The sequence below is a fragment of the Schistocerca gregaria genome, chromosome 9 (assembly GCF_023897955.1).
Source record: "Schistocerca gregaria isolate iqSchGreg1 chromosome 9, iqSchGreg1.2, whole genome shotgun sequence".
NCBI lineage: Eukaryota > Metazoa > Arthropoda > Insecta > Orthoptera > Acrididae > Schistocerca > Schistocerca gregaria.
This window is the reverse complement of record NC_064928.1, coordinates 161,823,300-161,849,742: the sequence shown is the minus strand read 5'-3', so window position 1 is coordinate 161,849,742 and position 26,443 is coordinate 161,823,300. Positions and strand designations below refer to the sequence as shown.

At 43.9% G+C, this 26,443-nt stretch overlaps 1 protein-coding gene across 1 annotated transcript in view; it reads left to right on the top strand.

Moving 5' to 3' along the window:
• LOC126291945 (lipase 3-like) overlaps positions 1–25,948 on the top strand; it is a 60,611-nt gene extending 34,663 nt beyond the window's left edge. The window contains exons 5-8 of the mRNA XM_049985694.1: positions 6,439–6,597; positions 13,658–13,742; positions 22,436–22,578; positions 25,598–25,948. Coding sequence (XP_049841651.1) covers positions 6,439–6,597; positions 13,658–13,742; positions 22,436–22,578; positions 25,598–25,753 — 543 coding nt within the window. The 3' untranslated portion in view covers positions 25,754–25,948. The remainder of the gene's footprint in view (positions 1–6,438; positions 6,598–13,657; positions 13,743–22,435; positions 22,579–25,597) is intronic.
• Positions 25,949–26,443: the final 495 nt, after the last annotated feature.

Below are 26,443 nucleotides of genomic sequence, written 5' to 3'. Positions count from 1 at the left end.
TGTAGCGTAGGATGAGACGCCAGTAAAGTGGGCAGAATGGTTCAACCTTTTCTTATATTCGGTGATAAAAATATCAAACAGAAGGAAATATTACCGAAATTCTCGGAGACTACTTTAAGAAATTTTATCTTGGTATGACTTGTAGTCTCATAAACAAATAAATCAACATCTAAACATATTTTTCGGAACGTAACACTTAGAACGAACTGACTGCATAAAGGCAAGCACTGAGAATAGTATGTAGTGTTCATTCGATGTGCTGGCCGGAGTGGCCCAGCGGTTCTAGACGCATCAGTCTGGAACCGGTACGTTCGCAGGTTCGATTCCTGCCTGGGGCATGGATGTGTGTGATATCCTTAAGTTAGTTAGGTTTACGTAGTTCTACGTTCTAGGGGACTGATGACCTCAGAAGTTAAGTCCCATAGTGCTCAGAGCCATTTGAACTTTGAACTTCACTCGCTGTAACTTTGTAGACATGTCTTCAAGGAGTTAGGGATTCTAAACATAACTTCCAATAAATGCACTAGGGGAAAAGAAATCGCAGATAAAATAAATAATTAATGTAGGGTAATGTAATTTAGGGAATACACTTGTCTAGGTAACATATTTAAGTCATAAACATAGCAAGATCACAAATTAATACAAGCGCTAGATAAGACATTGCAAATGTGAAATGCTGGTCAATTAATAACCAGTATAATGTGTTGGACAGGTGCCGGTTATCAGTCTGAGAGATGGAGTTCCATGCTTATGGCACTGGGTCGATCAATAAAGGGACCGTTAATGCTGGTTGTGGATGTTGCTGGAGTTGTCTTCTGATGATGTCTCATATATTCTCGATTGGAGATAGATCAGATGATCGAGCAGGTCCAGACTACAGGTCGACACTCTGCAGTGCATATTGGGTTACAACAGCGATATGTGGGTGAGCGTTATCCTGTTGGAAAACATCCCCTCGAATGCTGCTCATGAATGGCACCACAACAGATCGAATCACCAGGCTGAAGTACAGTTTTGTAGTCTGTGTGCGTGGGATAACTACGAGAGAGCTCCTGCTGTCATACGAAATCGCACCCCAGACTATAAATCTAGTGTAGGTCCAGTGTGTCTAGAATGCGAACAGGTTGGTTGCAGGACCTCAACTGGCATCGTTCTAACCAAGAGACGGCTATCACTGGCACTGAGTCAGAACCAGGTTTCATCAGAGAACACAGGTTACGTCAAGCCTGTCCTCCACAAGCTCTCGCTTGACACCACTGAAGTAGCAAACTGCGGTGGTTTGGAGTCAGTGGAATGAACGAAACACGGCCTGTGGAATGCGCGTTACAGGGCGTCTGGCTTTGAGCAGTCCTTGAAGTAAAGCTTTGGAAAAGTTCGTTGTGTCACTGTGGCGATGAAACAGCTGCTCATATTGCTGCTGCAGAGGCAATACGACGCGCCAGAGCCATAGGGCGAACACGACAGTCTTCCCTCCCGGTAGTGCTAAGTAGCTGTCCAGAACCCGGTGTTCTTGTGGCTGTACATTTCCGTGACCACCGCTGTCAGTATACATGTACAGTAGTTATATTCCTAGCCTGCAATATCACAGAGGAACATCCATCTTCTCCTAGCCCTGTAATATGATATTTAAACTCAATGAGTTGTTGCTAATGTCGTCTTTGTCGCCTTAATTCTTGACTAACATCGACTCACCACGTCCAAACTCGAAGGTAATTAACGCTCACGGCAGTTACGGCCTGTTTTTAAAGGGAATTTGAGTTCCATCCTCACAGTGCTTCTACTAGCGCCACTCTTACGCATCTGGCGAGAAATTTGGGATACAGAGTGTGGTGTCACCGCCAGACACCACACTTGCTAGGTGGTAGCCTTTAAATCGGCCGCGGTCCGGTAGTATACGTCGGACCCGCGTGTCGCCACTATCAGTGATTGCAGACCGAGCCCCGCCACACGGCAGGTCTAGAGAGACTCCCTAGCACTCGCCCCAGTTGTACAGCCGACTTTGCTAGCGATGATTCACTGACTTCTACGGTCTCATTTGCCGAGACGATAGCATAGCCTTCAGCTACGTCATTTGCTTCGACCTAGCAAGGCGCCATATTCAATTACTATTGATACTGTGAATCAAGTAATGTCAAGAGCGACGTTCATCATTAATGGATTAAAGTTAAGTATTCCACAAGCTACGCCCGTTTTTTTCAATTCTAATTCCCTTGTCATGTTCCAGACCTCACGCCAGCCTGCATGAGCTAAAACGCATGCATTTCGGCCTCCTTTAGCAACCCTGTGTTGGCTCTCCTGCCAACCACAACATAGAGACACCTCTACAAACTTCCGTGTATGTTTCACAACTCTATCTCGGTATTGTGGTTTGCATTCGCTAATGAGTGATTGATATTCGCTAATGAAATTTATCAAAAATAAACTACGTGGTGTCCCACTCAAACCTCCCTGATTTCAAGGACTCAGAAGAGGAAAACCATGCACCATATTGTAGAGCATCTCAAAGAATTTATATTCCCGCGTCAGAAGTGCCAAGTATTGTCGCCAGAGTGTAGCATGCTCGCACGAAGTGAAAATGGCGACTCTACAGCAGCGCTCAGAAGCAGTAGTGTGGTTTGCAGAAACAAAATCGCCGATTTGCTGGGCAAGGAAATTATCGGCGTGTGTTTTAATGTGATCCACCTGATGTGAAAACAATTAAGGAATGGTATAGGAAGTTTCTGGCAACTGGAAGTGTTCTGAAACATTCTGGCAGTGCGCGTTATGCAGTTTCAGAAGAGACAGTCAATTCGTCAAGTATTGATGTACCTCGATCAACATTGCATCGTGTAGTTCACCAGCGTCTTCCAATGTGTGCTTACAAAGTGCAAATTCTGCAATATCTGATGCCAAACGGCAAACTATGTGGACAACAATTTTCTGCGGATATGCTGCAGTGCATTGATATGGATGCCAGATCCGCTACGGTCGCAGGTTCGAATCCTGCCTTGGGCATTCGTGTGTGTGATATCCTTAGGTTAGTTAGGTTTAAGTAGTTCTGAGTTCTAGGCGTCTGATGAAATCAGATGTTAAGTCCCAAAGTCCTGAGAGCCATATGAACCATTTGAAAGATATTTATTCTCAGATGAGCCAACCTTTCATCTATGAGGAAGGGCTAACAGACATAATGTTCGGATTTGGAGTTCACAAAATCTGCACATTGTCATTGAACATGTTCATGGTAGCCTTAAAGTAAATGTATGGTGCGGGCTAATGCACGATAGGATTATTGGACCGTTCTTCTTTGCAGAACAAACGGTGAATGGGTCAGTGTATTTGGACATGTTGGAGCAGTTTGTGTACCCTCAGATATAAGACTTGAAACCTAACATCATTTTTCAACAAGATGGAGCTCCTGCACATTAGTCATCAGCTGTTTGCAAGCTCCTGTGTAGGAAATTTCTCAATCATTGGATCGGACTCGGAAGACCCATTGCCTGGCTACCATGTTCACCCGACATTATGCCACTTGATTTGGGGTTTGTGAAAGACCGCGTGTATGCGACCAAAAGGAACGATATTCCTACATTGCGACATCGTATCACTGATGTTATTGCAACAATAACAGAGGAAATGTTACAAAGCACTTGACAAGCAATTGAATATAGACTCTATATTCTTTGTGCTACAAATGGTTCACATGAAGAGGTGTATTGATGATAAATAAATTATTTCAGATGCTCTACAATTTGGTGCATTTTTCTTTGTCAGATCTACTGTGTTTTTTTTCCTAGGTCTTTGAAATCAGGGAGGTTTGAGTGGGGCACCCTACATAATTTGGAGTGAATAGTAATATCTCCAGCTATAACATCGAAAGACTGACTTTAGTTACTCATCAATAAAACTGAACGTGTTCTCAAAGTTGTTCCATATTATTGCCAGATATATTCGTGTTTTTGCCTGTGAGAGGATTAATAAACTTCTCGCATTATTTAGTTTCAGAATATCTTAATTTATTGCTTTCTGCCTCCATTTACCTTTTTTATCTGTTTCAATGTCGCATCCTGATGCTCTCTATGTATTTTCTATCAGTTTTTCTTAAGACCCAAATTTCTAACACGTAATGTCCGTTAGCAAAGGACTTTGAGCAAGAGTTGAACGGAATGGTAAGTGTCTTAAAAGAATGATATAAGATGAACGTCAACAGAGGCAAAACAATGATAACGGAATGTAACCGAATTAAATCAGGTCGTGCTGAGGGGGTTAGATTGGGAAACGGATACTAATAGTAGTAGATGGGTTTGCTATTTGGACAGCAAAATAATTGATGATGACCAATGTAGAAAGGGTATAAAATGTAGACTGGCAATACCAAGAGAAGCGTTTCCCAAAAAGAGAAATTTGTTAACATCTAATTTTGATTTAAGTGTTGTTAATCCTTTTCTGAAGGTGTTTTCCTGGAGTATAGCCAATTTTGGAAGTGAAACATGGATGATAAACAGTTTTGACAAGAACAGAATAGAGGCTTCTTAAATGTGATGCCAAAGAAGAATGCTGGAGATTAGCTGCGTGTATCACGTAACTAATGAGGAGGTGCTGAACAGAACTGGAGAGACATGACATTTGTGGCGCAAGTTGACTACAAGAAGCCATCACCAATTTATAAGGGATCACCAGTTGGGAGGGAAGTGTGGGAGGCGGGAGATGGGAAGAAGCGTAGAGCGAGATCAAGGGATGAATACAGTAAACGATTCAGAAGTATGTAGTTGCAGTAATTTTTTGGAGATGAAGAAGATTGGGCAGGATAGAGTAACACGGACAGCCGCATCAAACCAGTATTCAGAGTAAAAATCATGCTCCATATGTAAAATTTGTCTTTTTTTTCTTCAGTCCAATAACAATCCTTCTTTCGCGCATGTCTCATTGATTATGGCAGTACGACACCGAATGACGTTGGCATTATAACTCTCACTTGCTATGAGGTTTCTGAGATACTTGAAATGTTTAATCCTGTCCACACTATACATTTATTATGTTATTTCGAATAATGCCAATACCTGTTTTTCCAAATTAATTACCATACCACTTTCTCTGCCAGTACGCAAAGAAGTTTGGGCAATGACATATGACGGCGGTAGCTAAGAAAATTTTAAACCTAGAATGAAATTATTTCTAAGGAGAACTACCTCTATTTCACACAGAACTTTTAATTATAACTAGTAGTATATGTAGCTGAAAAGAGTAACTTTAGATCTGTTTCACTAGAATCTTGACTGTTTCCAAAGGCTTTCTTTTTCATTTTAAGACACTACGCTTCTTGTAGAGGCGTAGACGGACAAAATATTTCTGTTTAAAAAAAGACACAACCTGCTGCTCGTAACATAAAAAAATGTAAAGATTAGAAAAATTCTGGAAAGCTATATTTGGAGCGAAGACCTACTTACGAGTATGTATGAACAGCGAACTACGAGGAAGACAGAAGTAAAAGGATTAGAAGTCAATGAAGATAGTACAGATAGAGCGAAAAAATTCCTAATAAAGAATATCGTTAATATTGTTTCGGCATGTATTACATCCATTGCCATTGTGTAAAGCTGTAGGTGAAGGCACGGTAGAAGGTGATTTAATTGCTGAAGCACTTCTCGATATAAGGTGGATGGTTGATGCAGTAGTTATGCCGAAATGAATAGGTTATCTGTTAAGTGACAGGAATGGATGAATTGCATCAAAGTAAATCAAGGGTGACTGTCGAGGCAGCGAATGTGTTATTGTATTAAACTGTAGATGGCCAGTATGCAGCTATACAGTACATAGAAATCGTATATATGTTGCCTGTACACACACTTATTCCACGTCATTGGTGTATAAATCATCCAAATGTTATAGAAAAGGTGGGATAGCTGACCATCTAAGATGGAAGTCAGGTGTTCCAAATACATTGATGCAAAAGATTACTGCAGTGTTTGTAGAGGTAAAGATTGACACAAAACTGATGGAGAGACTTACTCATGTCTTTTCTTCTTTTTTTGTAGAAATTAGCTGTGCTTTTGAATGTTGGCAGATACTGACGCATTCAAATAGTCTATTGAAAGATGTTGACGACTCTGACTGCTCAGTATCAGATACCGATCCATCTATATGTTCTGTTGACAGTTGCTGATTCATTTGACTGTTGGCAAAGGCTGACATGTTCGACTGCTATCTTAGCAAATGCTAACGTGTTTGACAGTTTTACTAGCAGATACCGACGAATTACATTCTTCTGTTGGCCGATGCTGATCCATTAAATTGTTCTGTCTAGCAGATGCTGACAATTTTGTTGTTACTGTTGGCAGATGCTCATACATTTGACTGTTCTACAGGCACATGTTGCCGCATTTAACTGTTTCGTTAGCGACTGCTGGCACATGTGACAGTTCTGTATATAGATACTGACGCATTTGACTGTTGTGCTGGCAGATACTGACGCAGCTGATTGGCTTGGGAGAGTTCTTGCCCAGCAACGAGTTCATCACGATGGCGGGAGAGATCATGTGCAGCGACGGCGCCTTCACGCAGGACATCTGCGCCAACATCATGTTCCTCATCGGTGGATTCAACGAGGCCGAGATGAACAAGGTCAGTATCTCTGTGACGGGAGGTTTACGTATCAAGTACGTTCGTCATAACTAGGACGATACTTCATTCTGAAGGCGGTGTCGGCTTGTAACCACACATTCGCAGTTCTCTCGCAAACGCTCTTTTGTGGACCCTCGTACACTGTAATGGGTTTGCTTCAGTTTTCGGATGCTTTCGCATGTGTCAGTCTTTGTTGTTAATTGTGATCCACCCATATACGCAATAACAAAATTTTATCGCAGTATCTATAGACATAAAAATTATAAATCTTGAGTGGTTCACACGTTCGTGCAAAAATTTTGATCTGACATCATTCCAATGATGTACGTTGCCAGTTTAAATTTGTGCTACAACATACAACCAAACTCAAGCCCACAGAGTACATTCTCTTTCGAATCAGCAATGAATTTGTGTATTTCTTCTCTGTTCCATAAATACAGCTTTCAGTCATGGTTATCAATTTTCAACTTCTTTCATGACAAATTTTCTAAAATTTTACTACTAACTCATGTGATTACTTGATATTTAAAATACAACTTACGCAGTTAAGCTGTGTCTTATGTTTACCATGGCACTATACACTGGTATCCAAATTTAAAGCAACAAACAGAAATTTTACAGTGTTTCTATTATTTTACCACAACTCAGTATAAACAGGTGATAATAAAGTAGAAATAATTTAAAGAAAACAGAAACCAATCAAGTGCAACATGGATAACGGTAAAAAAAATTTTCTTCGTTTTTTTTCCAACTTAACCGACTTTCAGACACGTTCTGACGACTGGTTAGTGTGTTTCAATATGGAGTCTGACCACCTCTGCTACCAATACATACAGTGGGGACATGCTGTGAATGATATCATCAATCTCATGTTGAGGCAATAACGCCCATTCTTCCTGCAGAGGTGCTCACAGGATTCGGAGAGTGGTTGGTTGGTGCTGACGTGATGCAGCCCGTCTCCCAGACATGCTCTCTGGGATTCAAATCGAAAGAGCGAGCAGCCAGTACGAAGTCTAAACCCACAGCACCTAGCAACTACCGCGCATGAGACCCCACGATCTCTTCACGGTACCTGACAGCAGTTAAATCTTTCTGATTCAGCCGTAAAATTTCATGAATAGATGTTGGAGTGGTCAACATAATCCCTGCCCACATCAGTAGGTAACCTCCACGATATCGGTCTCTTTCCACAATGCTTGGGTCCCCAAATCGTGTGCCACGCTCTCTCCAGATGTGAATCTGTCGAGAATCAACTTCCAGACCAGATCGGGGCTGATCTGTGAAAACAACATTGACACACTGTGCGACCGCACAGGTGGCATGTTGATGGCTGCACTCTAGACGTTCTCTTCTGTGAAGGCAGGCCAGAGGAAAACAGGCGGTACCATCTTAGAACCAAATGACTGTTGACTCTTTCTGATGTTACACGTGGTCGGCCCTGGGACACATTTTTTGTCTCTATAAACTATCTCCTCGTCCGAGAAACGATTCACTTGAAGGTATCGGGTTACATCAGTTTGCGACTCTCCTGCTTCCATTCGTCCTGTGGCTCTCCACAGCAGGAAGTCTGTAGGCGTCTTCTCCGTGCCGTACTGCACCGTCTGTGTCTGTGTACGCAGCGAATGTGGATGTGAAACTGCGCTGCAAACGCCACCGTGCTCGACAGGTGCACAGACGTCATTGCTGGCGTGGTAGTCCGTTGATCGGAATGCCATCTTCTGTGCAGAACATGATCCTAACAACATCTGTTGACAGTTTGTATAATTATATAATGAATTAGACACAGGACAGTATCGACGTGAAAGTCGCCGCAATGGCGTCAAACCGAAAGACTTGCACCCGGCGAACGATCTACCCGACGGAGGCCGTAGTCACACGACATTTACAGAACGGGGAAATAGCCGTTTGTTGTTTTAATTTTGGACACCAGTGTAAATCGCTGATATTTCCTGCATTTCTGTCCCACGATTTCCAGAGGGAAGTGATTTGAATTGTAAACTACATTAACAAAAAATTCCATTACTGCACTAAAAAGTGACTTACATTATCTTCATTCTTTCAACACATTATAATATGCCGCAAACTTTTATTGAAGGCAGAAAATACCGCTGGTCTAATTCTCTGTTCTTTTAGTTAAAAGCTTTCTAAGATCTCAGAAATTACCTTAAATAGAAATGAATTGAATCCTTTAATGTTTAGCTCTGCAATAGAATTCAGAAAATTGTTTCTATTAGAGCGAAATGGCTACGTAGTATTTATTTTAAAATAAAAGAATCACCCATTTCTATTATTACTAGAGCGGGGTTTATTTTTAAAGCTCTTACCAAGAATCCATGCAAAGGAAACTAATGTGGATGGTGGAGGGGGGCAGGGGTGGGGGGAGGAGTGGGTGTAAGCCAAATGGCATGTCACCTGCGCAGAAGGAAAAATGCTCCGGAGCACACACTGATTATACACTCCTGGAAATTGAAATAAGAACACCGTGAATTCATTGTCCCAGGAAGGGGAGACTTTATTGACACATTCCTGGGGTCAGATACATCACATGATCACACTGACAGAACCACAGGCACATAGACACAGGCAACAGAGCATGCACAATGTCGGCACTAGTACAGTGTATATCCACCTTTCGCAGCAATGCAGGCTGCTATTCTTCCATGGAGACGATCGTAGAGATGCTGGATGTAGTCCTGTGGAACGGCTTGCCATGCCATTTCCACCTGGCGCCTCAGTTGGACCAGCGTTCGTGCTGGACGTGCAGACCGCGTGAGACGACGCTTCATCCAGTCCCAAACATGCTCAATGGGGGACAGATCCGGAGATCTTGCTGGCCAGGGTAGTTGACTTACACCTTCTAGAGCACGTTGGGTGGCACGGGATACATGCGGACGTGCATTGTCCTGTTGGAACAGCAAGTTCCCCTGCCGGTCTAGGAATGGTAGAACGATGGGTTCGATGACCACCACAGGAGGCGGGCTGCACGATGTTGGGGCATGAGCGGAAGACGGCCTAACAGTGTGCGGGACCGTAGCCCAGCTTCATGGAGACGGTTGCGAATGGTCCTCGCCGATACCCCAGGAGCAACAGTGTCCCTAATTTGCTGGGAAGTGGCGGTGCGGTCCCCTACGGCACAGCGTAGGATCCTACGGTCTTGGCGTGCATCCGTGCGTCGCTGCGGTCCGGTCCCAGGTCGACGGGCACGTGCACCTTCCGCCGACCACTGGCGACAACATCGATGTACTGTGGAGACCTCACGCCCCACGTTTTGAGCAATTCGGCGGTACGTCCACCGGCCTCCCGCATGCCCACTATACGCCCTCGCTCAAAGTCCGTCAACTGCACATACGGTTCACGTCCACGCTGTCGCAGCATGCTACCAGTGTTAAATACTGCGATGGAGCTCCGTATGCCACGGCAAACTGGCTGACACTGACGGCGGCGGTGCACAAATGCAGCGCAGCTAGCGCCATTCGACGGCCAATACCGCGGTTCCTGGTGTGTCCGCTGTGCCGTGCGTGTGATCGTTGCTTGTACAGCCCTCTCGCAGTGTCCGGAGCAAGTATGGTGGGTCTGACACACCGGTGTCAATGTGTTCTTTTTTCCATTTCCAGGAGTGTATTACTCATCTGTTATTTAAAGCATGTTCAATGTTATGTTTATAATTTTTATGCTTTCAGTTTCTAAGTTTTCGCAAATGATATTTAATATCAAGCTATACGAGATTAGGCAACGGCCTTGCGACAGTGGATACACTGGTTCCCATGAGATAACTGAAGTTAAGCGCTGTCGGGCGTTTCCGGCACCTGGATGTGTGACACTCAAGCCGCCATGCGCTGTTGCCATTTTTCGGCCTGCGCTCAGCCTCTAAATGCCAATCGAGGAGCTACTCGACCGAATAGTAGCGGCTCCTGTCAAAGAAAGCCATCAAAACGACTGGGAAAGCAGTGTGCTGACCACAGGCCCCTCCTATCGGCATCCTCAACTGAGGATGGTACGGCGGTCGGATGTTCCCGATGGGCAACTTGTGGCCTGAAGACAGAGTGCTTTTTTTATACTAGTTAAGTCCATACCACAAATTCTCAGGCTATCATGGAGATAAGATTTTCTAGTCCAATAGTATTCGTGTTCAATAGCTAAAACGTGCTGGAAGGCCTAGTAAACTATAAGCAGGAGATGGTCCAGGATATCCTTTGATTCGTACACTGCCACAAAAAAATTAATACACCCTTTTGGAGGTTTCCAATTGATTCAAGATTTATTGTTGCAACAGTGCATATGGAGTACATCAAACTTTTTCATTTAGAAATATCACAAGCGTTTCTGAGGTACCATGTATCAACCCATGCTAAAACACCAACTTTAATGCGTGATGTAGCCTCCACAGGTAGCAATGGGGGCGCTGACTCTTGCATCATCGTACAGATGGCGAATACTGTTCTGGGATACGTTATGCCACGCCTGCTCGACCTATACACGTAGTCCTGTAAGAGCAGTTGGCTGATCAGTCACACGACTATTTCTCGTCCCATCATATTCCATGCGTGCTAGATCGGAGCCAAGTCTAGAGTCGTGCTGGCCAGGGAAGTTGCTGCATGTCTTGCAGAGCACGTTGAGTTTCACTGGCAGTGCGTGGGCGAGCATTATCCTTCTGGAACAACAGATCACCTTCTTGTTCCAAGAACGGCAGAAGAATAAGTCTAACAACGTTCTGCACCTACCGAGAGCTATTTAGCATCCCCTCCAGAAACAGCAAAGGTGAACGAGTGTTGTAGTTTATCTCACCCCTGACCATAATGCCTGGAATGCAGCGAGCTTGTCTCGGATGAATGCACTCTATAATTTAACGCTCAATATGCCTACGTCGTACACGCAAACGACCTTGACTTGCGTTCAGGCAGAATCTGCTTTTATCACTGAAGACCGTGGCGCGCCGTTCCATCTTCCAAGCGATCCTCTGACGCCACCAGCCGAGCCATGCACGTCGATGCTGCGGCGTGAGTGCAAGAACAGCTAGAGGTGGCGTGCCAGTAGTCCCACAGCTAATAATCGGTTCACAGCAGCTCCTGTTGGTATGTCTGGGCTCACAAGCCCTCTTACCTTTGCAATGGTAGCTCTACAAATTGCCACTCTTGCCTTTACAGTACGACGATTCCTGTAGGTGTCTGTGTTGAGTAGACAACCAGAATATCGTCTGAAGGTGTGAGACTGTTCCCGTGAGCACGGATATCAACATCGCTGCGCAACTGACGCCACACATGCCGCTTGTGCGGCAGTCGTACAAAAGGACCATCCTGTCACTCAGAACGGGCAATTTGCCCCTTGCTCGGTTGGTTGTAGGAAGCACAAGTACGTGTCTGTAGCATCGTTGCCTGCTCGCTTCACACGTTTGTACCACACTGAGCCTTCTGCATGTCAGCATTCCCTACCCTTTAGAGCAGACACAGATGGCGCTCTGGCGGATACGGCATGACGCTATCTGTTGGAGGACGACGTTGAAACCATTATCTCCCAGGTGGCGTATCCGTCATCGGACCACAACTGACGACGTTTTTCCAGGTGTACTAATTTTTCCCCGACAGTGTTTTTTAAACTACTGGCCATTAAAGAAGAAATACAGATCATACACAGGTACTCATTACACTAGAACTGACTTGTGATTACATTTTCACGGAATTTGGGTGCATAGATCCTGAGAAATCAGTACCCAGAACAACCACCTCTGGCCGCAGTAACGGCCTTGATACGCCTGGGCATTGAGTCAACCACAGCTTGGACGGCGTGTACAGGTACAGCTGCCCATGCAGCTTCAACACGATACCACAGTTCATCAAGAGTAGTGACAGGCGTATTGTGACGAGCCTGTTGCTCGGCCACCATTGACCAGACGTTTTCAATTGGTGAGAGATCTGGAGAATGTTCTGGGCAGGGCAGCAGTCGCACATTTTCTGTATCCAGGAAGGCCCGTACAGCACCTGCAACATACGGTCGTGCATTATCCTGCTGAAATGTAGGGTTTCGGAGGGATCGAATGAAGGGTAGAGTCACGGGTCGTAACACATCTGAAATGTATCGTCCACTGTTCAAAGTGCCGTCAATGCGAACAAGAGGTGACCGAGACGTGTATCCAGTCACACCCCATACCATCACGCCGGGTGATACGCAAGTATGGCGATGACGAATACATGCTTCCAATGTGCATATCGCGATGTCGCCAAACACGGATGCGACCATCATGATGCTGTGAACAGAACCTGGATTCATCCGAAAAAATGACGTTTTGCCATTCTTGCACCCAGGTTCGTCACTGAGTACATCATCGAAGGTGATCCTCTCTGTGATGCAGCGTGTAGGGTAACGCAGTCATGGCCTCCGAGCTGATAGTCCATGCTGCTGCAAACATCGTCGAACTGTTCGTGCAGATGGTCGTTTTCTTGCAAACGTCCCCATCTGTTGATTCAGGGATCGAGACGTGGCTGCACGATCCGTTATAGCCATGCGGACCATTTGCTGTCATCTCGACTGTAAGTGATACGAGGCCTTTGGGACTTAGCACGGCGTTCCGTATTACTCTCCTGAACCCACCCATTCTGTATTTTGCTAACAGTAATTGGATCTCGACCAACGCGAGTAGCAATGCCACAATCCGATAAACCTCAATCGCGATAGGCTACAATCCCAACTTTATCAAAGTCGGAAATGTGATGGTACGCATTTCTCCTTCTTACACGAGGCATCACAACAACGTTTCACCAAGCAACGCCGGTCAACTGCTGTTTGTGTATGAGAAATCGGAAACTTTCCTCATGTCAGTGTGAATGCTCTGAGAAGCTAATCATTTGCATATCACAGCATCTTTTCCCTGTCGGTTAAATTTCGCGTCTGTAGCATGTCATCTCGTGGTGTAGCAATTTTAATGGCCAGTAGTATACGTTTGCTGTGTCAACAGCCAAGAGAATGCATCCCACAAGTCTACTGTTCCTATTAATTCTCACATGTTATATTTTATATTTATGCTGATGAGACCGTGTCATGTGACACTTGGTGACTTGTGTTTCAGACGATGATCCCCGTCATCATGGGCCACGATCCGGCAGGGTGCTCTACGAAGCAGCTGATCCACTATGGACAGGAAATCCAGAGCGGTTTGTATACCTACATCCACAATAGCCATGTTTTATGTCTTTTATAACATGCGTCATGTACTGATGTTACCAATACGTCGTGATGGTTTCACCGCCGCTATTTTGTAGCTAGGAAGACAATCTGATACATTATAAAACATACGTTTGCTATTTTTTCAATCTGCGAGTTCTCGAAACACATAGTTCTACGTTTCCTTATTATAATATTCTGTCAGGAACAAAGCTGAAATCAATCAAATTAAATAGATGAATCATAACTTCGTGGACTGTGTTGCGCTACCAGAAATCAAGCAGTGCCAAATATCTTTTCTAGAACTGTAGCGGAACAAGACTGACGACATACTTTCTTCCATTCTTCTGGTTACCTGTTGGTTCTTGTACACATCATATATTACCAGCGTTTCTCTTTTTTCTTCTGTAGATCTACTTTTCAAATAATTTTGGACGTCTCACACCATTTTACGTTGTCAAACGAGTTTTCTACGTGGGCAAATCCTATGAAGATACCTTGATTTATCTTGAATATTGCTTCCATCGTAAAGCACAACATCCAATTGGTCTGGTGCTTTTATCTCTCCCGAAGCCAAATTGATCGGCATGTAACTTGTTACTAATCCCCCAAATGTGACCTTTGATGTCTTACTGCCAGCTGCCTGTGTAGTATACGACTTTATACACAACGGTAAGGACAGATGGGCTGCAGACTGGTGTGCCAATTGTCGCTGAAGGAAAGCTGGACAGGAGCACAAATGATTGGTGAACAAGGTGACACTGCCAACAGAAGAGTGAAGATTTACTTAACTTTTACTTTTACAAACGTACGAAGACTCATTCTACACCTACACTCCTGGAAATTGAAATAAGAACACTGTGAATTCATTGTCCCAGAAAGGGGAAACTTTATCGACACATTCCTGGGGTCAGATACATCACATGATCACACTGACATAACCACAGGCACATACACACAGGCAACAGAGCATGTACAATGTTGGCACTAGTACAGTGTATATCCACCTTTCGCAGCAATGCAGGCTGCTGTTCTCCCACGGAGACGATCGTAGAGATGCTGGATGTAGTCCTGTGGAACGGCTTGCCATGCCATTGCCACCTGACGCCTCAGTTGGACCAGCGTTCGTGCTGGACGTGCAGACCGCATGAGACGACGCTTCATCCAGTCCCAAACATGCTCAATGGGGGACAGATCCGGAGATCTTGCTGGCCAGGGTAGTTGACTTACACCTACTAGAGCACGTTGGGTGGCACGGGATACATGCGGACGTGCATTGTCCTGTTGGAACAGCAAGTTCCCTTGCCGGTCTAGGAATTGTAGAACGATGGGTTCGATGACGGTTTGGATGTACCGTGCACTATTCACTGTCCCCTCGACGATCACCAGAGGTGTACGGCCAGTGTAGGAGATCGCTCCCCACACCAAGATGCCGGGTGTTGGCCCTGTGTGCCTCGGTCGTATGCAGTCCTGATTGTGGCGCTCACCTGCACGGCGCCAAACACGCATACGACCATCATTGGTCCCTCCACTCACGCCTGTCGCGACACCACTGGAGGCGGGCTGCACGATGTTGGGGCGTGAGCGGAAGACGGCCTAACGGTGTGCGGGATCGTAGCCCAGCTTCATGGAGACGGTTACGAATGGTCCTCGCCGATACCCCAGGAGCAACAGTGTCCCTAATTTGCTGGGAAGTGGCGGTGCGGTCCCCTACGGCACTACGTAGGATCCTACGGTCTTGGCGTGCATCCGTGCGTCGCTGCGGTCCAGTCCCAGGTCGACGGGCACGTGCACCTTCCGCCGACCACTGGCGACAACATCGATGTACTGTGGAGACCTCACGCCCCACGTTTTGAGCAATTCGGCGGTACGTCCACCCGGCCTCCCGCATGCCCACTATACGCCCTCGCTCATTGTCCGTCAACTGCACGTCCACGCTGTCGCGGCATGCTACCAGTGTTAAAGACTGCGATGGAGCTCCGTATGCCACGGCAAAGTGGCTGACACTGACGGCGGCGGTGCACAAATGCTGCGCAGCTAGCGCCATTCGACGGCCAACACCGCGGTTCCTGGTGTGTCCGCTGTGCCGTGCGTGTGATCATTGCTTGTACAGGCCTCTCGCAGTTTCCGGAGCAAGTATGGTCGGTCTGACACACCGGTGTCAATGTGTTCTTTTTTCCATTTCCAGGAGTGTATGTCTACATCTACACACATAAAAAAAGTGTTGCATAACCTCGGATGCTAGAGTTGCGGGACCTATACAGGAAATTGGAATAGAGATCAACATAAACATCATTTCCGCCATTTGTGTGGCCCATAAAAACCACACACTGCATGTTGTACCACCATACAGCGAGACCTTCAGAGGTGGTCTTTCATTGATAGACGCCTGTATTCATCGTGGCATACTATCCACAAGTTTATCGAGGCACTGTTGGTCCAGATTGCCCAACTCCTCAACGGACATTCGGCTTAGATCTCTCAGAGTGGTTGTTGGCTCACGTCATCCATAAACAGCCCTTTTCAATCTATCTCAGGGATGTTCGTTAGGGGCCATGTCTGGAGAACATACTGGCCACTCTAGTCGAGCGATGTCGTTATTCTGAAGGAAGTCATTCACAAGATGTGCACAATGGGGGCACGAATGGTCGTCCCTGTAGACGGCCTTGCCAGTATGCTGCCAATATGGTTGCACTATCGGTCGGAGGATGGCATTCACGTATCATAAAGACCTTACGGCGCCTTCCATGACTACCAGCGGCGTACGTCGGCTCCACATAATGCTACCCAGAAATAGCAGGGAACCTCCACCTGCTACACTCGCTGGACAGTGTGTCTAAGGCGTTGAGCCTGACCCAGTTGCCTCCAAACACATGTCAGTGGGCCCATCTATACCGCGCTGCATGGTGTCGTGATTGCAAAGATGGACCTCGCCATGGTCGTCGGGAGTGAAGATGCGCATCATGCAGCCAGTCGTAGCACTACGTCCCTTCTCGAAAAGCATTCTTCAACATGATGGTGTTGCTGACAGGGTTCCTTCGAGCCATAATCCTTAGGTAGCTGTCATCCACTGCAGTACTACCCCAGGGCGACCTGAGCGAGGCAAGTAATCGACAGCTCCTGTCTCTCTGTCTCTCGTCCATGTCCGAACCACATCGCTTTGGTTCACTCCGAGACGTCTGCAGACTGTTGAGAGCCCTTCCTGGCACAAAGTAACAATGCGGACGCGATGGAACCGCGGTATTGACCGTCTAGGCATCGCTAAACTACAGACAACACGAGTCGTGTACCCCCTTCCTGGGGGAATGACTGGAACCGACCTGCTGTCAGACTCCTCCATGTAATAGGCGCTGCTCATGGGTGATTGTTTACATCTTTGGGCGGGTGTAGTGACATCTCTGAACAGTCAATGGGACTGTATCTGTGATACAATACCCATAGTGGATGTCCATCTTCAGGAGATTTGGTAACTGTGGTGATGCAAAACTCTTTTTGATGTAGAATGAAGGCTTTCACGACCGGGTGACATGGCTGTTGATATATTTTCCGGGATGTGAGGTCGTGGTCCAAGAACTTTTCTGCTCCTTACGTTTCGTCCAGGACTGCGCTGCACTTCTTCAGAGGCGCTGCTCCGCTGAGTCTTGCCGACTGACTGGTCGGGTGTCTGAGAGCGACTTATATATTGTGAGAAAGGGGGGCGTGGTTCAGGTGACACGTGATGAGCAGTGATAATCCATAGGAAAGATAAGGTTGACTATCGATTACCACCTTGTCAAAGATAAAAATTGTTAGCAATTTTGTAGAGCCACTGTCCATATTTCACTGAGTTTCATAGCCTCCTCTTTCCTATTAAAATTATCGTGATGTTTATAAATTTCAATAGCTTCTCTGTATAGCCGTGGATAGTAATTTAACGTTGTAGATAAAACTTCGGTATCCGAAAACTTCACTTGGTGGTTGCCTGGTTGAAGAGCATGTTCCGCTACAGCTGATTTTTCTATTTTTCCAAGTCGACAAAGACTTTTATGCTCTTTCAGTCGCGTATTTACGCTTCTTTTGGTTGTACCAATATAAACTTTACCACAGGTACATGGAATTTTATACACACCACATGTCGACAGGGGAGGGCGTTTATCCTTCACAGATCGTAGTACTTGACTTATTTTCTTTGTTGGTTTAAAGACCGGTGTTATGTCATGTTTTCGTAAAATCTTACCTATACGATCTGTAACTTTTTTTTAACAAAAGGGAGAATTACTGTATTTTTCTGTCGTTGTGGTTCATTCTTATCTTTTGGTATCCTGTTCCTTGGAAGAAAAATTCTATTTATCTCTTTTTTTGAGTAGCCGTTTTTTTCAGAAGCCTGCTTCAGATGTTTCACTTCAGCATCTAAATGTTCAGGTGTACATATCCGTTCCGCTCGATCGACAAGACTTTTTATGACACCCCTTTTTTGTTGTGGATGATGATTAGAATTTTTGTGTAAATATCTGTCCATATGTGTCTTTTTGATGTGTGTTTATCGTTAGCACCTATAGGGGAGTGGCTCATTCATTTCCTTTTCTGTTCCACTCGCAAACAGAGCGTGTGGGAGACGAGTATGTATGTGCCTGCATATGTACCCGATCCAAAACACTCAGAGTACCTGAAACTATCACGTAGCCTTAAACACCCTCATGTGCACTCCACAAGTACTCTGCTACCCGAGTAGCTGCTTCCTTCGTGTATTGCAACCTGAATGTATCAAGGGGAGTCCTACAAATCCCAAACCGATAACACAAATTACAAATGATGTAACAAAAACAGAGTCCAGCTATTGATGTCAGTAGGAAGAAGTACAAACGAAGGTGTCATAGTGTAGTGGCTGCAAGCGCAAATGGCTGAGCGGCTGCCGCTGGCTGTCCTGTATCATAGTGGCAGAGGGCGCTCGTGGTACAGAGCTGCTGGAGGTGTGGCATACTGGACACGTACCGTTCGGTCCTCTTGATCCCGTGTGACTGCTGACAGCGTCTAAAAGAAACTTGCAGTTCCGTTACCAGTGTAACAACGCCTTTGAGGTGGTATCAGTACAGGAAACCACAGTACGAATACCAGTTACTGACAGATGAGAGAGGCTAGTGCACTTTTTTACCATCGCAACACTCAACCACATTCTTGAAAATAAACTTCAGCCTACACTTTATCGCAATAATGTTTAATCATTTGCTTTAGCATATCTGTGGTCCTAATTCTCAACATAGCAGTGGCCACATACTTTTTTCAGTTGACTTCTGGAACTGCAAAATTTCAGCAATGCAAGGCTCGATGAACTACACTGTCTGCAAAAAAGTGAAGCACCCAGAAGAGGAGGGAACGAAACGAAACTTCACTGGTTGAGAGGACGTGTGATGCTCTTTAACTAATTTAAAAAATCGAGTTAAACTTGCAAATAACTTTGCAGTATTAGCCCATTTATCTGTATGACGTTGCACCTCATCTGGCCTGGATGCGTGCACTAATTCCGTTGTGAAGGGTGTCATAAAACTGTTGTAACTTTTCCTGAGGCAAATTGACTCAAAGTTGTTGTCTCTTTACGTCTGTGTCCTAGATGCTATGGTTGCCATGATGGTGGCGGCTGAGCTGGTCCCACAAACTATCTATCAGAGACAGATCTATGATCGATTCTAAAAGGATATTTTTGGCTCAGAAACGGGCGGTTCGGGCAATAAGTGGTGTAAGTTCACGAACGTCTCGTCGACCCCTGTTCACGAGTCTGTGTTTTTTGATATTGGCCTCTCAGTATATATATTCCTCATTGTCGTTTCTTATTGCCATTATTAGCTTACTCCCAAGAATAATCAGTTTTCACTCGGTGAATACTCGGCATAAATCAAAATTGCATTCTGATCGGTCTTCCTTAACTCTTGTGCAAAAAGGTGCGCAGTATACTGCTGCATCCATTTTCAATAAGCTACCACTCGAATTCAAATATCTTAGCAGTAATCTACGCGCTTTCAAATCGGAACTGAAAAGTTTCCTCATGGGTCACTCCTTGGGTTCTGTCTAGGAGTTCCTTGAAAAGTTAAGCTGATTCTTATTGTATTGTTGATCGCGTTTACTTAAACTAATGGACTTTTTTCGGGTTCGTGAACATTTATTTTTATCTGTTACTACTTTTAAGTTGTAATTTCATGTACTGACACGTTCTATGACCTTGGAGATCTGCTCCTCAATTCGGTCGTACGGGAGTTGACGTGTAAATAAAAATTAAAAATTTTGCTGGCCACAGGAGTTCCTCAATATCATGAATACAGTTTAAAGACACGTGCCAAGTGAGAACGTGTATTGTCCTGCTGAAATTTGGCGCCATGATACTGTCGCTCTGGAGATAACACATGAAGACTCAAGTTGCCTCGGACGTACCGTTACGCATTCAGCGTCCCCTCAGTCACTACCACCCACGACTGAAGTCGCGGCCATTCGCTCTCCACATCATGAAGTCAACAGCGACAAAGCTGTACCACTCAAAAGTTTGGAACACTGGAACGTCTCCCCAGGCTGCCGAGATAACCGCTCACGATGGTCACTGGCCATCACCCTGATTCGCTGCTGAACACAGACGCCAGTCACAATCAGTTCACAATTTCTGGTCATGGCACTGCAATCTTCAGATGGGACAGTAATTCTCTAGCCCAGATGTTGATAGTCTCCAACCAATAGGGCATGGTTCAAATGGTTCAAATGGCTCTGAGCACTATGGGACTTAACATCTGTGGTCATTAGTCCCCTAGAACTTAGAACTACTTAAACCTAACTGACCTAAGTACATCACACACATCCATGACCGAGGCAGGATTCGAACCTGCGACCGTAGCAGTCGCACGGTTCCGGACTGAGCTCCTAGAACCACGAGACCACCACGGCCGGCAATAGCGCATGCTGACACAAGCAAGAGTGCTTTCCGGATGGCAAGTGTTGATGAGAAGGAGGTATGATGTGCTTGGTGCACAATATGGAGATAGTCCGTTGTGGTGATCAGAAGTGGCCAATTGGATCGACAATTGGATCATTGAAGACGAGTATGTCTGTCTTCACATTCCCATTCAGTCCAACAATTGACTACTCTCACATTCGACTGCCCACAAATCTGAAAATTGAGAGATTCGACCATCTGGCCACGCGAAGACCCACAATGAAGAGTCTTTTGAACTCTGCAATGTGCTGATAACACTGCCTCACATCTGTACACGAAATATCCTTCATAGTGATCATTCAGCATCTGACGCTGTTCCTGCCTGTTATACACTGAGGGTATAAAAGTCAAGGGATACCTCCTAAGATATTGTTAGACCTCCTTTTTCCTAGTGTAGAACCGTAACTCGACGTGCTGTGGTCTCAACAAGCCGTTCGAAGTCCCCTGCCGAAACACTAAACCACGCTGTCTCTATAGCCGTCCGTAATTGCGGAAGCGTTGCTGGTGCAGGTTTCTATGCACAAAATGACCTCTAGATTACGTCCCACAAATGTCCGGTTGGGTCCATGTCGGGAGATCTCAGTGGCCAAATCATTCGCCAGAATTGTGCAGAAAGCTCTTCAAACCAGTCGCGAAGAACTGCGGCCTGGTGACATGGTGCATTCTCATCCATAAGAATTCTTTGTTCGGGAACGTGAAGCCCATGAATGGCTGCAAATGTTCTCCAAGTAATCGAACAGCCGTTTCTAGTCAATGATAGCTTCAGCTGGACCAGAGGACCAGTCTGTCTCATATAAACACTGCCCAGACGATGAATATAGAGCCACCGCCAGCTTGTGCAGTGCCTTGTTAACAACTTGGACCCATGGCTTCCTGGAACCTGTGCCACACTCTAACACTACCATCAGCTCCTACCAACTGAAATCCGGAATCACCTGACCAGGACACGGTTTTCCAGTCGACCCCAGGAGAGGCGCTGCAGGCGATGTCGTGCTGTTAGCAAAGACACTCGCGTTGGTCCTCTGTTGCCGTAGCCCTTTGACGCCAATACGTTTATCGTCCGACATTGATTTCTGTGGCTATTTCACTCAGTGTTGCTTGTCTGTTAGCACTAAGAACTCTATGCAAATGGGACTGCTCTCGGTCTTTAAGTGAAGGTCATCGGCCATTGCATTGTCCGTGGTAAGAGGTAACGCCTGAATACAATATTCTCAGCACACTCTTGAGACTGCGAATCTCAGAATATTGAATTCCATAACGATTTCCGAAATGATCACGTAGAAAACTGTTTTACACTAACCAACTGAGTACTAATGAGGACGCTGTCAATGCACTGTAGTTTTATACCTTGTATACACGATACTACCGTTATCTGTCTATGTGCATATCTCTATCCCATGACTTATATCACCTCAGTGTTTAACTTAACAGGCATGGTTATAACACTGAAAACGAACAACACTAATGGACTCTAGTGGCTGTTATACATCTCACAGAGATTAGTAACCATAATCATCAACATCGCCACCGATTGTGTCTCCATGCACGAAGTTAAATGACGCCCTACCATGTTTTCTGGGTGGTTCACTTTTTTATCCGTCTGTGTTACTTTTCTTATCGATGTAATCTTCGATGTATAGGAGACACCGTACAGATTTTTCTCTTTCATCTAGGACTTAACTTGTTCCATTTGCTTGCGGTGTATGGGTGTGACTGTATGTTTGTCCACAGGCCACTTCCGGCAGTACGACTTTGGCATGCTGGGTAATCTGCAAAAGTACGGCAGCTTCTGGCCACCAGACTACGACATCTCCAAGATCACCGCCAAGGTGGCCCTTCACTACAGCAACAACGACTGGTGTGCCGCACTGCAGGTCAGTATAACTGGCAGGGGCATCTAGCCAGGGGCGCTGTGTCTGTGTGGGGTAAAGCTGCATCTCCTTGTATAGAAGGAGGAAAAAGACAACCGAGATTCTCTCTACTAGAAGAGATTTAAGAGATGACATTCACGAAAAACATGTACTACTTAAAAGAAAATCCAGTATATATATATATATATATATATATATATATATATATATATATATATATATATATATATATATATATATATATGAGAGCTGCAATATGTATGGAATTTAAAAATTTTATTTTCAAACAATAATATATTTACCTTTTCTCCAGAAACTATTCATGAGATTTCTGCAGTCTGTGTACACTCCCTTTGCATACAATAAGTTTGCCACATGAAGTTTGTTGAATGTATCGAATGGGAGAATTTTAATAATTTTCTTATCTGTAATGCTGTAAGCGTAATACAAAGCACATGCAAAATTCCAAGCACTTTGCCCCATCTCTCAGCCCAGCTTGCACTCAGACTTCCAAAATTTAGCCTTGATACAACATTTATTGCATTTATTGAAATAAAAGTAAAAAATTCATTTTTCTAGAGTTCATGTTGATGAAAAGACTTCCTAGCACCTAAATATAAATTGGATGTTAACAAATGTTTCTTCTTGAGAAACACTTTCCTTGCCATTGCAGTCTACGTTTCATACGCTCTCTGCTCCAGCCATCATCAGTATTTTGCTACCCAAAAGGCAAAACTCACCTACTACTCTCTCACCTACTACGGTCTCGTTTTCTAATTTAGTTCCTTCAGCATCATGTAATTTAATTCTACAACATTCCATTATCTTTGTTTTACTTTGTTGATGTCCGTCTCATATCCTGCTTCCAAAGGCAGATTGATGCAGCTCTCCATGCTACTCTATCTGGTGCAAGCCTCTTCATATCCAAATAACTGCTCCAACTTACATCCTTCTGAATTTACTTCCTCTATTCAACATATGGTCTCCCTCTACTATTTGTAACCCTCACACTTCCCTTAAATACTAAATTGGTGATCCCTTGATGTCTCAGAATGTGTCCTATCAACTTGTCCCTTCTCCTAGTCTTGTTGTGCCACAGATTTCTTTTCTCCTCAATTCTATTCAATGTCTCCTCGACTATAATGTGATCTACCCAACAAATCGTCAGCATTTTTCTGTAGCACCACATTTCCAAAGCCTCTTTCTCCTCTTGTCTAAAGTGTTTATCGTCCATGTTTTACTTCCATACATGGCTAGACTCCATACAAATACTTTCAGAAAAGACTTCCTAGCACCTAAATATATATTGGATGTTAACAAATGTTTCTTCTTCAGAAACACTTTCCTTGCCATTGCTAGTCTACATTTCATACTGTCTCAGGTTCAGCCATCATCAGTATTTTGCTACGCAAAAGGCAAAACTCACCTACTACTCTCTCACCTACTACAGTCTCGTTTTCTAATTTAGTTCCCTCAGCATCATGTGATTTAATTCTACAACATTCCATTTGCCGTCTCTGACAGAATTGCAATGTCATAGGCAAACTTAAAAGCTTTTATTTCATCTCCCTGAACTCCAATTCCTACTCGAAATTTTTCTTTGGTTTTCTTCACTGCCTACTCAGTGTGCAGATTGAATAACACTGACGGTAAGCTACAGCTGTGCCTCACTCCCTTCTCAGCCTCTGGTTTTTTTCCTACATTCTGAGAACATATATACAATTTTAAAAAAATTATAGGATTTGCAGTTCAAAACTCAACCTAACTTCTTTTCTTATATCATCTCTTCAGAAGCCCTCAGATTTGTATTCAGAGTCTTCTGGTTTCTTGTTTTCTGGCCTAACTAAATCTTCAACTAACTATTCAGCGGCACTTTGGACGCGATTTTATCATTGAAATTTGGGAAATTATGTAGAAGGCTTAGAGGTTCTCATAAACTTGAATAATGATAACTGAAAGCAACGGCTGTATGGTAATCCAACGAAGTTTATTCAAAACATGCTACTACATGCAGCGGTGATAATGAAAAAAAAAATCGATTTAAATGTTGAGTCTGAAGAAATATCAACAAATTGCTATTGTTCTTCAATATTATAGGGTTGATGAAAAGAGTGTACTGAAAGGATCTTTGCTCCATTTGTGTCGATCAACTTCTTCTGGAAAATACATCAAAAAGCAATCAGTGAGTTCATTCAAGTCATCCACAAATACACACTCAACTGAAAGTCATTGTCTTCTGAAATAATTTCAGGAACAAGAAAAACGTATCGTTTATCTTTATTATCCAACTGTTTCTTTCACAGTACTAGGCTGACATCTTACACTCTGCCATGGTACAAACATTTACTTTCCGCCCTGCTTCAATTAGCTACTAGCGCACATGTTGCATCTTTATTGGGGAAAGAAAGAGAAATAAAGAGAGAGAAATAAATGGAATTTAAGGGAGAGAAGAAAAGAAAGTAAAAGTGAGAAGAAAATGAAGAAAAAATTAACAGATGCACAACTGAAGCTGCTAAAAGTCTACAGCCCCCACTCGAAGGAAGAAGCAGAACAGGAAAAGGAACAAAAGGCAGAAAGAAAAAAACAAAGGAAGAAAGAAAGAAAGAGAAATAAAGACTGAGAGAGAAATAAATGAAATTTAAGGGAGAGAAGAAAAGAAAGAAAAGTACGAAGAAAATGAGGGAAAAGAAAGCAGGAATGAAACACAGAAAGATTGAACGGAAAATCAAAGAGCGAGTAGCAAATAAAAGAAGTAAAAGAGAAGACAGAAAAGAAAGAAAAGGAAAAAGAAATGAAAAGAAGTAAACAAACTGAAATAAGTAAAAAGGAACAAAGAAAAAGAATCAAAGAGTAAATGCAGTAATGTGAGAGAAGTATGGATGAGAAAAATAATGTTTTCCATCACATGTCATATCAGCCTCTACTGTCATGCCGCCAGTTACATGCTCATTGCACACAATTTCCTAACATTGAATAAAAAAAAAAGATCATCACTGGAATCTGATTTTGTCTTCTGTTCCAGGACGTCGACAGGCTGTACAAAGAACTACCGAACTGTATTGGTCGCTTCCTCGTGAGTCAGGACTCCTTCAACCACGTCGACTACATGTGGGCGATCCACGTCAAAGAGCTTGTCTACGATAAAGTTATCAGCCTTATGAACAGATATCTCCCGTAATATGTAGCTTACAGAGCTGCAACATTTCACGCGATTACAGTACTGTATGTGAGTAGTTTTACATCATGAAGCTTACCTTTAATTACAAAAATTGTATTACCAAAATGAAACTGGAACCTCTTTTTGTATGGAGCATTTGTTTTGTGAGAAATTCTGAATAATTTCCAAAATAAAATTAATTGTTAATTGAAATAATGGTTGCTTTCATTATATTCTTCTGCCATGATTGTTTGAAACTGTGCTTCCAGAATAAATTTAAGTCATATCAATACACTGCACTGTCCGTTTTTAGGTAACTTGTCAAATTTGAGAAAATATGTAGCCTCAAATCTATACTCACTACCTGAATAGTTATGACACAGTGTCCCAGAATGCTCTAATGAGGCTGCTTATGTGCCCGCAGCGCGGACGGTGAACGGAACATACATTTGTTGCGTACAAGTGCATCCAACTATTTGCTTGGAAAGCACACTTCTTGCCTTATTAAATTTTTAATAGTTCTCCCATTTAGGATTATTATTATTATTATTATTTCTTTCCTTTCTCAGACGTTATGTCTGGTTAAAAATGGAAAGTGATGCAGACCTTGATCAAGCGTGACTTCCTTTTAACTGTACGGTATATGTTACATTGCATTTAGGAATTTTGGGGTAACTGAACATCTATCAATAATTACAGATTTCTGTAGTT